The sequence below is a fragment of the Microchirus variegatus genome (assembly GCF_963457635.1).
Source record: "Microchirus variegatus genome assembly, chromosome: 2".
Classification (NCBI taxonomy): Eukaryota; Metazoa; Chordata; class Actinopteri; order Pleuronectiformes; family Soleidae; genus Microchirus; species Microchirus variegatus.
This window is the reverse complement of record NC_139803.1, coordinates 43,126,504-43,145,640: the sequence shown is the minus strand read 5'-3', so window position 1 is coordinate 43,145,640 and position 19,137 is coordinate 43,126,504. Positions and strand designations below refer to the sequence as shown.

The window sequence follows — 19,137 nt, the reverse complement described above, 5'->3', positions numbered from 1 at the left end:
GCGGACGGGGAGCAGAGCAGCGGCGCCAGCGTCAACGTCATAGGTAGAAGTCGACTTGCTGTCAAAAGACTTTTATTTCGTTAGCTTTTCCTTTCGACGTGACGCTTCTTCTGTCCTCCGCAGATGGGACCGTGATCCTGGAGAGTCCGGCGCTCCCGGTGGCCGAGGGCGGGAGCGTCACCCTGCGCTGCAGGGCCCAGCGACGGCCGTCCGACACCGTGTTTCACTTCTACAAAGATGGCCGCCTGGTGGACAGCGGCGCCTCGGAGACGACCATCGCTAACGTCTCCGAGTCCGACGAAGGACTGTACAAGTGCGGCGTCTCCGGAGGCGGCGAGTCGCCGTCCAGCCGACTCGACGTCCGCGGTGAGTTGTTTTTACGAGAGTTTAACGGCTGCGTCTTCTGGGTTTTGGACGAGGTCTTGAAACGTTGCGTATCTAATCTACCGTGTTTTTGTTGTATCTTCGCAGCGTCGCGTCCTCCTCCTCCGTCCTCGGATCCGCCCGCAGCTTCCGTCTTCAGACATTTGTGCCACCTGCTGGCGGGAACTCCGTACCTGCTGTCCACCGTCGTGCTTGCGCTCATATGCAGAGACAGGAAGAGAGGTAACGTTGTGTCGCGTTTTTTTTCCACTTTGACGATGCTAATGACAGCGCGGTGCATCGGGGCTTCGCACGGCTAAATAAAATCGCTAAATCCTCTCGTTCTTTGTTTTCACCTTCTACACAATCTGTCATAATCAGAGCGACTGCCTGAGAAAACAAATGTATTTAAATCATCGCCTATGTAGACGACACCTTATTGTTTTAAGCTAACTTAGACAAGAAAATTAGCTAACACTCATCAGCTTTGCATATGACACATTATTGTTTTTGGCTAACTTCGAAAAGAAATTTAGCTAAAATAATATCGTAGCCTTTGCAGATGACATCTTATTGTTTTTAGCTAACTTAGACAAGAAAATTAGCTAAAAATTATGGCCTATGTAGATGACACCTTATTGTTTTAAGCTAACTTAGGAAACAAATGTATTTAAAAATCATTCCCTATGCAGACAACACGTTATTATTTTAAGCTAACTTGGAAAACAAATGTATTTAAAATCATCACTTATGCAGACGACATCTTTTTGTTTTTAGCTAAGTTAGACAAGAAAATTAGCGAAAAATCATGGCCTATGCAGATGACACCTTATTATTTTAAGCTAACTTGGGAAACAAATGTATTTAAAATCATCACTAATGCAGATGACACCTTATTGTTTTTAGCTAGCTAAGAAAAGAAATTTAGCTAAAAAAATATCGTAGCCTATGCAGCCGACACCTTATTGGTTTTAGCTTACCGAAGAAAACAAATGTCTTTAAATCATCGCCTATGCAGATGACATCTTTTTGTTTTTAGCTAACTTAGACAAAGTTAGCTAAAACTCATCGCCTTTGCATATGACACGTTATTATTTTAAGCTAACTTGGAAAACAAATGTATTTAAAATTATCACTTATGCAGATGACACCTTATTGTTTTAAGCTAGCTAAGAAAACAAATATATTTAAATCATCGCCTATGCAGATGACATCTTATTGTTTTTAGCTAGCTTAGAAAAGAAAATTAGCTAAAAATCATTACCTATGCAGATGACACTTTATTGTTTTTAGCTAACTTAGAAAGCAAATGTATTTAAATCGTCGCTTATGCAGATGACTCTATTGTTTTTAGCTAACTAAGAAAATAAATTTAGCTAAAAACATATTGTAGCCTATGCAGACAACACCTTATTTTTAGCTAACATAGAAAAGAAATTCAGCTAAATATTTATCCCCTATGAAGACGACACATTATTGTTTTTAGCTAACTTGGAATTTTTTTTTAGCTAAAATAATATGGTAGACACATTATTGTTTTTTATTTTTAACTTAGAAAACAAACATATTTAAAATTCATCACTCATGCAGACGACACTTTATTGTTTTTAGCTAACTTAGAAAAGAAAATTAGGTAAAAATCATCGCCTTTGCATATGACACATTGTTTTTAGCTAACTTAGAAAAGAAATATAGCTAAAAAATATTGTAGCTTATGCAGATGACACCTTATTTTTAGCTTCCATAGAAAAGAAATTTAGCTAAATAATTATCACCTATGCAGACGACACCTTACTGTTTTTAGCTAACTTCGATTTTTTTTTTTTTTGCAAAAATAATTATCTTATCTTATAGTTTTTAGGTAACTTAGAAAAGAAATGTAGCTAACATAATATTGTAGCCTATGTAGGCAACACCTTATTTTAAGCTAACATAGAAAAGAAATGTAGCTAAATAATTATCACCTATGCAGACGACACCTTACTGTTTTTAGCTAACTTCGATTTTTTTTTTTGCAAAAATAATTATCTTATCTTATAGTTTTTAGGTAACTTAGAAAAGAAATGTAGCTAACATAATATTGTAGCCTATGTAGGCAACACCTTATTTTAAGCTAACATAGAAAAGAAATTTAGCTAAATAATTATCACCTATGCATTTTTTTTAGCTCATTGTTTGTCAAAATGTGAGAAAATGACCACGCGGTTGAGGCGGTGGCTGCTTTTGTTATTACACACACTCAAACCACACACAAATGCCAAAAAGTCAGTGAATGTTTCCATGTTTTTAATCAAATGTTTCTCTTTTCTACAACAGCTCGGACAGTTCCCGGCAGAAGAAAGAGCAACGACGTCATCATGGAAATAGTGGCTTTATAGAAGTTTTGTTTTTGTTTCTATCTGCGATTTGCTGAAATTGGACGGACGCAGCGATGAGTTCTGTGACGATGTCGGACATGTTCAGACTGCGGCGGCACAAAAGTGAGAGGATGTTGAGACACAAAACCACAAACAGGCGAGAAAAACCAAACAAAATCAACAGGAAAGTGATGCTTCGTGTTGGCTTGAAAAATGCTGTGGTTTGTTTAAAAGTTTGTTGTGTTTGAATAAATAAAAGAGTCTGTCGTGAGTGACTTGATTTCAACGCTTTATAATTGGGTCACATCGAGGCAGAGGTCGCTCAGTGGAACACGATGACCCAGTTTAGAGATGTGACGGTCAATGGTCTGTCAACCTACAAGACGTGAGGCTAAACTTCTGTGAAACGCTCATTTAGACCACACGCTAAAGCTACACGCTAAAGCTACACGCTTATACTACACGCTTATACTACACGCTTATACTACACGCTTATACTACACGCTTATACTACACGCTTAGACTACACTTTTAGACTACACGCTAAAGCTACACGCTAAAACTACACACTTAGACTACACGCTAAAACTACACTTTTAGACTATATGCTTAGACTACACACCAAGACTACATGCTTAGACTATACTTTTAGACTACATGCTTAGACTACACTTTTAGACTACCTGCTTAGACTACACGCTTAGACTACACACAAGACTACATGCTTAGACTACACTTTTAGACTACCTGCTTAGACTACACGCTTAGACTACACACAAGACTACATGCTTAGACTACACTTTTAGACTATATGCTTAGACTACACGCTTAGACTACACACCAAAACTACATGCTTAGACTACACTTTGAGACTATATGCTTAGACTACACGCTTAGACTACACACCAAAACTACATGCTTAGACTACACTTTTAGACTGCATGCTTAGATTACACGCTTAGACTACACACCAAGACTACATGCTTAGACTACACTTTTAGACTACATGCTTAGATTACACGCTTAGACTACACACCAAAACTACATGCTTAGACTACACTTTTAGACTATGCTTAGACTACACGCTTAGACTACACACCAAGACTACATGCTTAGACTACACTTTTAGACTGCATGCTTAGACTACACGCTTAGACTACACACCAAAACTACATGCTTAGACTACACTTTTAGACTATGCTTAGACTACACGCTTAGACTACACACCAAAACTACATGCTTAGACTACACTTTTAGACTACATGCTTAGATTACACGCTTAGACTACACACCAAAACTACATGCTTAGACTACACTTTTAGACTATGCTTAGACTACATGCTTAGACTACATGCTTAGACTACACTTTTAGACTACATGCTTAGACTACACGCTTAGACTACACACCAAAACTACAGACTTAGACTACACGCTAAAACTACAGACTTAGACTACACGCTTAGACTACATTCTTAGACCACACACGGACTACACGCTTAGACTACACGATACATTAAACTACACTCTTAGACTGCACTTTTAGACTATACTCTAAAACAAAAATATCTTGACACCACTCCCCAAATGTAAAATCTAAAATAAACAACAGAGTCTAAAGAAATAAAAATTTAACAGCAAGTTTCATTCTTTTTGAAAAATTATATTATACATTTTTTTCTTTTAATGTCCTGATAAAAACTGACCATTTTAATCCTGAAATTCATTATTCCTGTAGATCAGGACGCTTGCATAGAAACACAATACCAGTGTGTGGCCACTAGATGTCACCATTTACACATATCAAGTGAAACTTGTAAGTGTGATTCAATGGTATATGAAAAAAAAGGTGTATTTATTTAAAGAGACATTATATACGATAGAATTCAAACACATGAGACACAAACGTTTCATTCACTGTTTCCTCAGAACTTTTATTATCGTTTTACAAAATAACAAGTGACACAAACAAAAACAAACCTGCAAAGACACAGAATGAAGAGAAACAAAGAGACGACGAACACCATCTCAGCGGTGCTGACGATGCTGCTGCTGCTGCTGTTTCCTGTTTGGCGGCTCCAATTTGATATTGGAGTACTCGGTGGATGTCGCGTCCACGTCTGCGGAGAAGACAAAGTGTTGACAACAACAGAGACAACAACAGTAGAGACAAACATGTCTCTACTGTTGACTACAAAGAGACTTAAAATGACTACAAAGAGACGTAAAATTACTACAAAGAGACTTAAAATGACTACAAAGAGACTTAAAATGACTACAAAGAGACTAAAAAAGATTACAAAGAGTCTTAAAATGACTACAAAGAGACGTAAAATGACTACAAAGAGACTTAAAATGACTACAAAGAGGCATAAAATTACTACAAAGAGACTTAAAATTACTACAAAGAGACTTAAAATGACTACAAAGAGACGTAAAATGACTACAAAGAGACTTAAAATGACTACAAAGAGGCATAAAATTACTACAAAGAGACTTAAAATTACTACAAAGAGACATTAAATGACTACAAAGAGACGTAAAATGACTACAAAGAGACGTAAAATGACTACAAAGAGACGTAAAATGACTACAAAGAGACTTAAAATGACTACAAAGAGACTTAAAATTACTACAAAGAGTCTTAAAATGACTACAAAGAGACTTAAAGAGACTTAAAATGACTACAAAGAGACATAAAATGACTACAAAGAGACTTAAAATGACTACAAAGAGTCTTAAAATGACTACAAAGAGTCTTAAAATGACTACAAAGAGTCTTAAAATGACTACAAAGAGACATAAAATGACTACAAAGAGACTTAAAATGACTACAAAGAGTCTTAAAATGACTACAAAGAGTCTTAAAATGACTACAAAGAGTCTTAAAATGACTACAAAGAGTCTTAAAATGACTACAAAGAGTCTTAAAATGACTACAAATAGACATAAAATGACTACAAAGAGACTTAAAATGACTACAAAGAGACTTAAAATGACTACAAAGAGACTTAAAATGACTACAAAGAGACTTAAAATGACTACAAAGAGTCTTAAAATGACTACAAAGAGACTTAAAATGACTACAAAGAGACGTAAAATGACTACAAAGAGTCTTAAAATGACTACAAAGAGACTTAAAATGACTACAAAGAGACATAAAATGACTACAAAGACATAAAATGACTACAAAGAGACTTAAAATGACTACAAAGAGACTTAAAATGACTACAAAGAGACATAAAATGACTACAAAGAGACATAAAATGACTACAAAGAGACGTAAAATGACTACAAAGAGACTTAAAATGACGACAAAGAGACTTAAAGAGACTTAAAATGACTACAAAGAGACATAAAATGACTACAAAGAGACATAAAATGACTACAAAGAGTCTTAAAATGACTACAAAGAGACTTAAAATGACTACAAAGAGACATAAAATGACTACAAAGAGACATAAAATGACTACAAAGAGACTTAAAATGACTACAAAGAGACTTAAAGAGACTTAAAATGACTACAAAGAGACATAAAATGACTACAAAGAGACGTAAAATGACACAGCATAGTAACTACAATAACTACAAACAAACACTAGAGTTCTACAGACACATGACTGAAACTTGGCGACTGACGTCTACTGATGTCACACTGGGCCAATGAGAGCACAGAAAACTGGGTCAGAGGGCGGGGCTTCAGTCACTGGGAGTGGCAGCGACAACAAACAGCCAGCGGAGGATTACGTAACGTGACAACGTCTGTGTTCACACCTGACAGGAGACTAACAGAAGGAAAACTATGCTTTAAAAAAACAAAACAAACAAACAAGAAGCGCCACCTGGTGGTTGCTTGCTTCCTCCGTTTCATTTCCAAATCTGTGCTCATCGACTTCAAAAATAAAGAAAAGAAAAGATTATGCCACGATATTCAAGAGCCCCGTAAAACGTGTTTCATGAGGCTAACGTGACATTGTTAATGCGTGAGTAGAATCTGCGAAACTACGCAATGCGATAACGTGAATTTCACGTCATTTTTTTTCTTCACCTGCCTGGGTTGAAAACTCTCATTTCTCATTTCGCGCAATGGAATCACGTACGGAAGTTCGGTGCAAGTAGACGTCAAATTAGCATCCGCCGTGTCGCGGATTTTTTATTTTTTTTTTACCTTTGATCCGCGGCCGTTTACGTCCCTCTGTGATCACGACGTCCGTGTACGAAAGATCGGCGTCACGTTTACCTGCAACACAACATGGAAGACGTGCAAGTTAGCTGCGGCGGGGGGGGGGAAACGGTGAACGCCACCGTCTCAACCAGGCAGCGAGGCTAACGTTAGCTATGTAGCGTTAGCAAAACGTAGTGAACAGGGCACACACACACACACATACAGAATGCACCCTTTTAATAACAGGCTGTTTATGCTGAGACGACAGGAAGTGAAATGTTATGCAGACGACAGCGGACTGACCTTTGAGGCATCTGTAGAAGCAGAGCACTGACAGCATCAACCACAGACAGGCACCCGCCACAGGAAGTAGAATACTGGCGAGGTGGGAGTAAGGTCGCTCTCTGTGTTGTGCTTCAAAACAGGAAATGACAAGATGACCTCAAAGCAAACACAGAGGGTTTGTAGCTACAAGTCTTTATCTCACTGTTAGACGGACGTTTCCAAACAAGAACTGTTCAAGTCTCTACGTTGTCCCTACGATGTCGCTACGACGTCTCTACGACGTGTCTACGACATCTCTACGATGTCTCTACGACATCTCTACGATGTGTCTACGACATCTCTCTACAATGTCTCTACGATGTCTCTACGATTTCTCTACGATGTCTCTACGATGTCTCTACGACGTCTCTACGACGTCTCTCTACTACGTCTCTACGACGTCTCAACGACATCTCTACGACGTCTCAACGTAGTCTCTACAATGTGTCTACAACATCTCTACGATGTGTCTACAACGTCTCTCTACGTTGTCTCTACGACATCTCTACGCTGTCTCTATGACGTGTTTACGACGTGTCTACATCGTCTCTCTATGATGTCTCTACGATGTGTCTACGAAGTCTCTACGAAGTCTCTACGGCGTCTCTATGGCGTCTCTACGAAATCTCTACGACGTCTCTACGACATCTCTCTACGATGTCTCTACTACGTCTCTCTACGATGTCTCTACGACGTCTCTACGACGTCTCTACGACGTCTCTACAATGTCTCTACGAAGTCTCTACGATGTGTCTACGACGTCTCTATGACGTGTCTACGACGTCTCTACGATGTGTCTACGACGTCTCTCTACGATGTCTCCACAACGTCTCTCTACGATGTCTCTACTATGTCTCTACGAAGTCTCCACGAAGTATCTACGACGTTTCTGCGACATCTCTACTATGTCTCTACTAGACGGCGTCTCTACGACGTCTCTATGAAGTCTCTACGAAGTCTCTACGACATCTCTATGACGTGTCTACTACGTCTCTCTACGATGTCTCTACTGCGCCTCTACAACGTCTCTCTAACGTCTCTACGAACTCTCTACTACGTCTCTCTACGATGTCTCTACGATTTCTCTACGATGTCTCTACGATGTCTCTACGACGTCTCTACGACGTCTCTCTACTACGTCTCTACGACGTCTCAACGACATCTCTACGACGTCTCAACGTAGTCTCTACAATGTGTCTACAACATCTCTACGATGTGTCTACAACGTCTCTCTACGTTGTCTCTACGACATCTCTACGCTGTCTCTATGACGTGTTTACGACGTGTCTACATCGTCTCTCTATGATGTCTCTACGATGTGTCTACGAAGTCTCTACGAAGTCTCTACGGCGTCTCTATGGCGTCTCTACGAAATCTCTACGACGTCTCTACGACATCTCTCTACGATGTCTCTACTACGTCTCTCTACGATGTCTCTACGACGTCTCTACGACGTCTCTACGACGTCTCTACAATGTCTCTACGAAGTCTCTACGATGTGTCTACGACGTCTCTATGACGTGTCTACGACGTCTCTACGATGTGTCTACGACGTCTCTCTACGATGTCTCCACAACGTCTCTCTACGATGTCTCTACTATGTCTCTACGAAGTCTCCACGAAGTATCTACGACGTTTCTGCGACATCTCTACTATGTCTCTACTAGACGGCGTCTCTACGACGTCTCTATGAAGTCTCTACGAAGTCTCTACGACATCTCTATGACGTGTCTACTACGTCTCTCTACGATGTCTCTACTGCGCCTCTACAACGTCTCTCTAACGTCTCTACGAACTCTCTACTACGTCTCTCTACGATGTCTCTACGATTTCTCTACGATGTCTCTACGATGTCTCTACGACGTCTCTACGACGTCTCTCTACTACGTCTCTACGACGTCTCAACGACATCTCTACGACGTCTCAACGTAGTCTCTACAATGTGTCTACAACATCTCTACGATGTGTCTACAACGTCTCTCTACGTTGTCTCTACGACATCTCTACGCTGTCTCTATGACGTGTTTACGACGTGTCTACATCGTCTCTCTATGATGTCTCTACGATGTGTCTACGAAGTCTCTACGAAGTCTCTACGGCGTCTCTATGGCGTCTCTACGAAATCTCTACGACGTCTCTACGTCTCTCTACGATGTCTCTACGACGTCTCTACGACGTCTCTACGATGTCTCTACAATGTCTCTACGATGTCTCTACGATGTCTCTACGATGTCTCTACAATGTCTCTACGATGTCTCTACGATGTCTCTACAATGTCTCTACAATGTCTCTACGATGTCTCTACAATGTCTCTCTACGACGTCTCTACGACTTCTCTCTCTGACGTCTCTACGACGTCTCTACGATGTCTCTACAATGTCTCTACAATGTCTCTACGATGTCTCTACGATGTCTCTACAATGTCTCTACAATGTCTCTACGATGTCTCTACAATGTCTCTCTACGACGTCTCTACTACTTCTCTCTCTGACGTCTCTACGACGTCTCTACGATGTCTCTACGATGTCTCTACAATGTCTCTACAATGTCTCTACGATGTCTCTACGACGTCTCTACGATGTCTCTACTACGTCTCTCTACAATGTCTCTACAATGTCTCTACGATGTCTCTACGACGTCTCTACGACGTCTCTACATCGTCTCTACGATGTCTCTACGACGTGTCTACTACGTCTCATTACGATGTCTCTACAACATCTCTACGTTGTCTCTACGACGTGTCTACGACGTCTCTACGATGTGTCTACGACGTCTCTCTACGATGTCTCCACAACGTCTCTCTACGATGTCTCCACAACGTCTCTCTACGATGTCTCTACTATGTCTCTACGAAGTCTCCACGAAGTATCTACGACGTTTCTGCGACATCTCTACTATGTCTCTACTAGACGGCGTCTCTACGACGTCTCTATGAAGTCTCTACGAAGTCTCTACGACATCTCTATGACGTGTCTACTACGTCTCTCTACGATGTCTCTACTGCGCCTCTACAACGTCTCTCTAACGTCTCTACGAACTCTCTACTACGTCTCTCTACGATGTCTCTACGACGTCTCTACAATGTCTCTACGATGTCTCTACGACGTCTCTCTACGATGTCTCTACGACGTCTCTCTACGATGTCTCTACGACGTCTCTCTACGATGTCTCTCTACGATGTCTCTACGACGTCTCTACAATGTCTCTACGATGTCTCTACGACGTCTCTCTACGATGTCTCTACGACGTCTCTCTACGATGTCTCTCCACGATGTCTCTACGACGTCTCTATTATGTCTCTCCTATGTCTCTACGATGTCTCTACGATGTCTCTACGAAGTCTCTCTACGAAGTCTCTACTGCGTCTCTACGACGTCTCTACTGTGTCTCTACGATGTCCTACGTCGTCTCTACGGTGTCTCTGCGACGTCTCTGCGAAGTCTCTACGATGTCTCACCTGTGACGGTCAGCCAGCTGTCGGGTGACGCCACGCCTCCTAAGACGCACCTGTAGCGTCCTTCGTCCGACTTGGAGACGTCGCGGACGCTCATGTTTCCCGACGCGCTGCTGAGCACGAGAAGATCGTCCTTATAGAAGCGCGCGGAGACGTTGGACGACGGATCCACGTGTTCACATCGCAGAGTCACGTCTTCGCCCTCCGCCACAGCGTGGACGGGAGCCCTGAGGATCACGGCGCCATCTGTGGGACAAGAAAACGTCCAAGGACAGGATTGAGGCGGGCCGATGGAGTTTTAGAACTGTGTCGTGAAAAAGACGCGCGGCGCTAACGTTCGGGAACAGCGTTCACGCACCTGCCACAGAGATGTTGACGACGTCACCGTGGCGTCCTCCCGCCTCAGACTCACACCAGTAAACGCCGGCGTCAAACGGAAAGATGTGGTCAATGAAGCAGCTGGATTTGTCGGTTGTCTCCCCGGAACTTTGACACTCTTGAGTCGTGTTTGCGGACGTGGTCTTCATCACTCGCCAGTGGGAGGAGTTTCCCAGCTGCCCACAGGTCAACGTCAAGGACTCGTTCTCGAAGAACTGGGATTTGTTTGGAAGGACCGTGAGCGCCACTGCAGGAAACAGAGGAAATCAGTCGATAACGAGGTGTGTCTAGCTTATTTACGTAGGGTGCAAATCGTCAAAATCCCCAACTTCCTGTTGAGTTGAGGCCATGGTTACTATCGACTTTTTTGTTCGTCTTGGTCACTAACATCTTCCTACCTAGTTTCGGGAAATTCGGTGGAACTCGATGTTTGCCGAAGTCATAGGGCACTTCCTGTTGCGTGAAGAATGTTCGGGTTGCCGTGGCCGCGCCGTTTTCAATCCAAAAAAACTTTCGATAGATTTTTATGTCGGTACGATAAACGCGCTCGGACGAGTTGGCTCATTTACGTAGGATTCACAGCTCCAAAATGGACGCCAAAATTCTAATTGGCAGACTTCCTGTTGAGCTTAGGCCATGGTTACTATTTACTTTTTTGTTCGTCTTGGTCGATAACATCTTCCCACCAAGTTTTGGGAAATTCGGTGGAACTCGATGTTTGTCGAAGTCATACGGCACTTCCTGTTTTGTGACGAATGGTCGAAATTACCAAAACGCAGAGGGTTGCCACGCCGTTTTGAATCCGCAAAACCTTTCGATATATTTTTATGTTGGTACGATAATCGCTCGGACAAGTTCACTCATTTACTTAGGATTCAAAGCGCCAAAATGGACGCCAAAATTCAAATTGGCTGACTTCCTGTTCAGTTTAGGCCATAGTTACGATCGACTTTTTTGTTCGTCTTGGTTGATAAAATCTTTCCACCAAGTTTCAGGAAATTTGGTGGAACTCGATGTTTGCCGAAGTCATAGGGCACTTCCTGTTGCGTGCCCAATGGTCGGAATTACCAAAACGCAGAGGGTAGCCACGCCATTTTGAATCCGCAAAACATTTTCGATAGATTTTTATGTCGGTACGATAAACGCGCTCGGACGAGTTCACTCATTTACTTAGGATTCAAAGCGCCAAAATGGACGCCAAAATTCATATTGGCAGACTTCCTGTTGAGTTGAGGCCATGGTTACTATTTACTTTTTTGTTCGTCTTGGTCGATAACATCTTCCTGCCAAGTTTCGGGAAATTCGGTGGAACTCGATGTTTGCCGAAATCATAGGGCACTTCCTGTTGCGTGACGAATGTTCGAAAATACCAAAACACAGAAGGTTTGCCGTGGCCGCGCCGTTTTGAATCTGCAAAATCTTTCGATAGATTTTTATGTCGGTACGATAAACGCGCTTGGACAAGTTCGCTCATTTATGTAGGATTCAAAGCGCCAAAATGGACGCCAAAATTCAAATTGGCCGACTTCCTGTTGAGTTGATGCCATAGTTACGATCGGCTTTTTTGTTCGTCTTGGTCGATAAAATCTTAACACCAAGTTTCAGGAAATTCGGTGGAACTCAATATTTGCCGAAGTCATAGGGCACTTCCTGTTTCGTGACGAATGGTCGGAATCTGACAAAATCAGACATTGTAAGTTAGTGATGGAGGCAGCAGTGGATCAACAACTCCTGTGAACTCCTGTGTGCTGTGATGTTAAAATCACTGATTTTCTCTATGGACTTTGGTGCAGGAGAGGTAGTGGTTTTACAAACTTCAGTTTGGTTGTGTAAAGTCTGATGTGAGTGAAATAAACGAGTGAACACGAGCTGATGAATGTTGTCATGATGGTGCGTTACTCACCAGCAACGGTGCACAGTGTTGTCGCGTCCATGGCTGCTGATGCTCTGAGCTGCAGTTTCAAACTCTGCTGATGAACAGGAAGTGATGTCACAGGAGTGTGACTCTGGCTTCCTTTCACTTCCTGTAGAAGAAAAAAAAGTTTGTTCATAAAAAAAAAAACTGACAAAGATGGGGATGAATGGATGATGAATCATGATGATTGGATGAATGGATGATGGGTGTGTGGATGAATTAATAGATGATGGACAGATGAATGGATGATGGGTGGGACAGTTGATGGATGAATGGATGATGGATGGATGATGGATGGATGAATGGATGAATGGATGATGGGTGGGACAGTTGATGGATGAATGGATGATGGATGGATGGATGAATGGATGATGGGTTGGACAGTTGATGGATGAATGGATGATGGATGGATGATGGGTGTGTGGATGATTGGCTGAATGATGGGTGGGTCAGTTGATGGATGAATGGATGATGGATAGATGATTGGATGGATGGATGATGGATGGATGAATGGATGATGGGTGGGTGGATGATTGGATGAATGGATGATTGGATGAGTGGATGATGGATGGATGAATGGATGATGGGTGTGTGGATGAATGAATGGATGATGGACGGATGAATGGATGATGGGTGGGTCAGTTGATGGATGAATGGATGATTGGATGATGGATGAATGGATGATGGGTGTGTGGAGGATTGGATGAATGATGGGGGGTCAGTTGATGGATGAATGGATGATGGATGGATGATTGGATGATTGGATGAATGGATGATGGATGGAAGGATGGATGAATGGATGATGGATGGATGGATGACGGGTGTGTGGATGATGGATGGATGAATGGATGATGGGTGTGTGGATGAATGGATGATGGATGGATGGAAGATCAGTGGGTGCGTGGGTCAGTAGATGGATGATGAATGAATGAATGTTGGGTGTTTTCAGTGTAAACGTCGTCACAAACTCAACTTTGAACACCAGCTAACGTTCTGTGATGTCATCGATCTCTTACGTCTCAAACCGTCACTGACTCTATTGTTCATAAAGTTTTATTCAAACATTTCTTCACTGTTCTGATGTCTCTCACATCATCGTAAATCACGTCCTGTGTAACATACACAATACTGTTTTACTCTATGACGAACATTTTATTACTTTTATGTTGTGTTTTAAATCACAAACAAAGAGAAATGTCCTCTTTTTCAGGGACCACAAAAACTCCCTGAAACTGTGTTTGGGAAACCCCAATTAACCCCAGTGATACTCGGTGAGTGACTTCATTAACTTTCTCTATGGATGTAATATATGTTTGACCACAAAGATTTGGGGGGGCGCTGTTTCCCACTTGGCTTCAGAGTGAGGAGACGGCGTTAACCAGTAAAACTCGTTTTTCTGTTCCGAAAGCCAAGTAATTAAGGTCTATGATTCCACATCTTAATCAAGAAACAATAATAAGCTTTACTATTTTTACATTTGAAAATCCATGACCACAATAATAATAATAATAATTATATTTTAGCATTACAGATATACAATTTTACTTTATGAGGAACATTTAATGACTTTTATGTTGTGTTTTAAATCACAAACAAAGAGAAATGTCTGTAAAAACTGTTTTAAACTTTTTCAGGGGCCACAAAAACTCCCTGAAACTGTGTTTGGGAAACCCCAATGAAGCCCAGTGATACTCGTGAGTCACTTCTATTTATATTCAATTATATTTGAGCATTAAAAATATAATTTCAACAATAAATGAAGTATATATATATATATAAATAAACTTAATATTTATTACTTATTCTATTTTTAGGAATGAGATAAAATAGTTGCTAAGTCATAAATCCCATGACGTTGGAATGTTAGAGAATGTTGTGGAACGTTTCCATGATGCGTGATGACGTCAGTGAGAGGAATAAAAGCGTGCGTGTGCGTCTGACGTGCATCACAAACGCCGGCAATCGCAGTCTCGACCACATGAGGTTCACACAAACGTGTCCACGTTGGCCTCAGTCCTCACACTGGACCGTCTTCTTTCTCTATTTTGTCTCTCGCATCTCCTGGACTTTTCCGGCCGAAGGTGAGTGACACGAAGCCGGCGAAGGAGAGATCGTTTTCGCTCACCTTTTCGGATGTGCTAAAGCTAACGTAGTAGCCACCGTAGTATCTTGCTAGTTTGTTGTCTTGTTTATTAGCCCCTGAGCTTTTGAGTCTGATTTTGTTTTTTTTAACTACATTTTAAGTAAGCCGAATTAAATATCACCAATCTATATTCGCTTAAAACCTTTTTAATATACTGGAATTGTCAATATCTGACTTATATGGCGAAGAAACATGTAAAAAATGTGAAGATTCTCTTCCAGGTTCTGACACTTGTTGTTCCGTCAGATAGAGATTAATTTCTTTTTCTAACTTTTATATTTTTGTAAACGTAAGTGTGCCGAATTATTAACGAGCAGTTCAAATGTGTTTCAGCGCGTTTAGTTTACCGGTAAATATCCGTATTTGGCTGAAATAGTGACGCAAAAAAACACGGACATCACGCACGTCGTGCTCTTCGTACGTTTGAGTTGAATTTCTCTTTTTAACCGAAGTTATTTTCGAAATTTTAAACAAGCCGAATTGAGCATTAGCGATCCATATTCTTTACAAACCTTTTTAATTTACTGGAAATGGTCAATATGTGACTTAAATGGCGAAGAAAACGTATAAAATGTGAAGATTCTCTACCAGATTCTGTAGTCATAGACATGCCATAGAGAGTAATGTCCTTTACTGAGCTTAGTTTTACTTTTTTGTTTTAAACTCTATGTTTTTAGACAACATACTCAGCCGAATTTACTATTAGAAGTCCATATTTATGTTTTAATATTTAGTGTTCTGATAACTCTCCGTTATTGTCAGCATTAGTGAAGATAAATGTAAAAATGTGAACATTCTCATGCAGGTTCAGCACATTAACAAGGGTTTGTCAGTGGAGACGATTTAATGAACCCAATAATGAGTCAGTTTTTGTTTATTATTTACTTATTTGTGATAATACATAAAAATAACACAATTTTCTGACTTTAACCAGGCCAGTCTCGCGTGATTGGTTCCCCTCACCCAATCAAAGCAGCCCCGGGCGATGACGTAATCCTGCCGTGTCACCTGGAACCCCGCGGCGACGCCTGGTGGTTAACGCTGGAGTGGAGGAGGACCGAGCCGCAGGACGGCGCGCCTCGCGGCAGCTACGTTTACTTTCGCCGCGGCGGCGTGGAGCTCACGGACATGAAGATCCCGGCGTACGGCGACAGGGCGGCGCTGTTCGGCGACGAGCTGCGGCGCGGGAACGTGTCGCTGAGGATCAGCGGCGTGACGCTTGCGGACGCAGGGACGTACCGGTGTTTCGTGCCCAGCGCTAAGAGCTACGCCTTCGTCCGGCTCGTCGTTGGCGCGAGAGAAACGTGGACGACGGCGGCGACGCTAACGACCGCCGATCTCCAGACTCCAGAACCAGGAGTTGCGACGGATGCTAACGGTGAGAAAGCGATAAAATACGTTGTTGCTGTTTCATGTTTGTCGTGTCTTATTTTTTTAAAATTATGTCGTTTTTTGTCGCCAGACGGTCGGAGGCGTGTCTGGATCCTGCCCGCGGTCGTCATCGCGTCGCTACTAGCGACGGCGGCGGCCACCGTGTTTATCGTCAAACTTAAGCGTCGTCGACGCGACGACGTACGGAAGAAGCGGCCGGACGACGCCGCGTCGGGTCTCGTCGTAGCCGCGGCGTAGAAGACGCCGGCAAGGAAACGTCGGCAGCCAGGGGGCGTGGCTTGCCTGCGCTGGATGCTCTTAACCGCGAAGAAACTGATCCTAAATCGTGTTCTCACGCATGACGACAGCGAAGAAGACGCAGAACTCCGATCCACAGGAAGGAAAAAAGAAGACTGTAAGAAACTGTCGGACAATTTTTAAACAACGAAGTTTGTTTCCTCGACGCTAACGCGGAAAAGTTACGTTAGCCGTTTCAGTGTTAGCCGTTTCAGTTTATGCTAACACTAACACTACGCAATCCCTTATAGAGACGTCATCGTCACTGTTGACGTAACATTTAGTGTTTATTTGTTGTATTTATTTTACTGATGTCGCCCCCTGTTGGCTGGCTGCACTGTAGGTCATAGGCTCCTCCCGTTCAAAACAGATATTATGTGAATCCTAAATTATTTCACATTTGAAAAAGATTTTTTTTTTGGAGACCAGAAGAAAAATTGGGGCAAAAATTTCTAGACTTGCGATTTTTTTTTTACTGCTAAAAAAATTTTTTTTTTCTTCTTTTTGAATTTGAAGAAACCAGAATAATTTTTACGTTTACAACTGGAAATCAATGAAAAAGTCTGAATTTGCATATTAAAATAAACATTTAATTTTGAAAATGCAACTCCTTAGTTTGAAAATCCGAGATGCAAACTTAAATGAAGTAACTTTATTTTCCTTTTTTTAAAGGAAAAAACCTGAAAAGTGTGAACTTGAAAAAGTATTTCCTGTGTTTTTGTTTTGTTGTTTTTCGTTTCTTGTGATTTTTCTGAAGTTAACGCGTCGTTTTATATCCTCAAACCTCAGCACTTTGACTGTTTATCAAGCTATTTATTTTATATACGACCACACCTCCATATCGAAACGTTGATGTCGCCCCCTGGTGGCTGGTTGCACTGTAGGTCACAAGTTCCCCTTTTTTTGTGTGTTGGTTTTTTTAGAAGCAAAATTGCGTTAATTTCTTGACTTGCGATTTTTCGCATTAAAGTGTTCAATTTGGATTTTGATGTTTTTGTTTAAAAAAAAAAAAAGTGACTTCCTCAATGTCCTTCCTGAAGTTGAAACCAGAATAATTTCACATTTACAAATGGAAATCAACGAAAAAGTCTGAATTTGCCAATTGTGTATTTTTGGAAAATCTTATTTTGAAAATACAGCCCTTAGTTTGAAAATCTGAAGAGATGAAAACGTAAATTTATTTTCCTTTTTAAAGAAAAACAACCTGAAAAGTATTTCCTGTGTTTGTTTCCCGACCGATTGCACTTTTTTTATATCCTCTAACCTCAGCACTGTTAAAAAATGTATAAGCTATATATATATTTTTATATACGATAATTCCATATATAGACGTCGATGTAGCTGTTTACGAAGTTTAAACTTTTTTTTTTTTTTTTTCTTACATCAATAAATAAGTTACTATGAAGGAAAGTTGTTTTTGTTGCTATGGAAACTGTCTTTTTATTTTCTGTTGACGGAGACGATGAAGTCACGGAACTGACGTCGTTTACGTTTGTTACGTGAATGTTTCTGTGCGATGGTTAAATAAAGCTTGTTTTGAATCGGTATCAGTTTGTCTTTAATGTCAATCCTGTGATGCGTTCAAGTGTCGGTGGACGTCGGAGCTCCCGACTCGTCACGCGAAACCCGATCTGTTCTCTACGCGTTTGTGATGCGACGACTTCCTGTTGGAACGGGATACTTCCTGTCGTAGTTTAGCTAGCGGCAACAGGAAGTAGCCACACTGTAGCATGCTACGACAGATTATTTCACCACAGGTGTTTTATTTGCGCATTAGAAAACAAAAAAAATGAACGGAACAAATAAAATTCTGATGTTGGCGTGTGTTTATAGAAGTCGCATTCGCTGCTACGGAAACAAAATATCGTAAACGGTGTACGATAAGAGGAAACTGCCACGTGTTTCTGTTCGGTCACCGATGCTAGTTTTACGAAGGTAACGGAAAAGACGCCCACGAAGTTTGCTTTTTGTGAAAATATTTGTAGTTTTTTATTTTTTTTAGATTTCCCAGCCGCGCTTGAACGCACCGTGAGACCCTGTGATGAGCTGTCCGTGGTCCTGAAACGCAGATCGTCCACTAACGGTGTCCTCATTATTACTGTTGTCCTCGTTATTACTGTTGTTATTATTATTATTATCAATATAATTTTTATTATTTTTAGTTTTGTTATTATTGTTGACGCTGTCCTCGAGGCATCGCAGTCAAATGTCTCGTGCTCTCATCTCGGGGAGGCTCGTGAGTGGGCGGCACTGACGTCACATGCTGGTCAAAGATCGTATGTGTTGACAGGAACCGCCACTGAAAATATATATGTGTATATATATAATTATTCACGAGTGGGATTTTAACGCATATATGTCATTATTTACGAG

At 41.3% G+C, this 19,137-nt stretch overlaps 1 protein-coding gene across 1 annotated transcript; it reads left to right on the top strand.

Moving 5' to 3' along the window:
* The first annotated feature begins 14,906 nt into the window (after positions 1 to 14,906).
* On the top strand, positions 14,907 to 18,046 carry LOC310944379 (butyrophilin-like protein 2). The gene is made up of 3 exons (XM_083910148.1): positions 14,907 to 15,034; positions 16,031 to 16,474; positions 16,559 to 18,046. Exons 1-3 carry the CDS (start codon positions 14,932 to 14,934, stop codon positions 16,723 to 16,725), a joined length of 714 nt encoding a protein of 237 aa, XP_083766274.1. The 5' UTR covers positions 14,907 to 14,931; the 3' UTR covers positions 16,726 to 18,046.
* The last annotated feature ends 1,091 nt before the right edge of the window (positions 18,047 to 19,137 follow it).

Coding starts and splice junctions, on each gene's coding strand:
- LOC310944379 (XM_083910148.1), top strand. CDS start 14,932: ATGAGGTTCACACAAACGTGTCCACGTTGGCCTCAGTCCTCACACTGG. Junction 15,035..16,030: donor CTGGACTTTTCCGGCCGAAG/GTGAGTGACACG, acceptor GACTTTAACCAG/GCCAGTCTCGCGTGATTGGT. Junction 16,475..16,558: donor AGTTGCGACGGATGCTAACG/GTGAGAAAGCGA, acceptor TTTTGTCGCCAG/ACGGTCGGAGGCGTGTCTGG.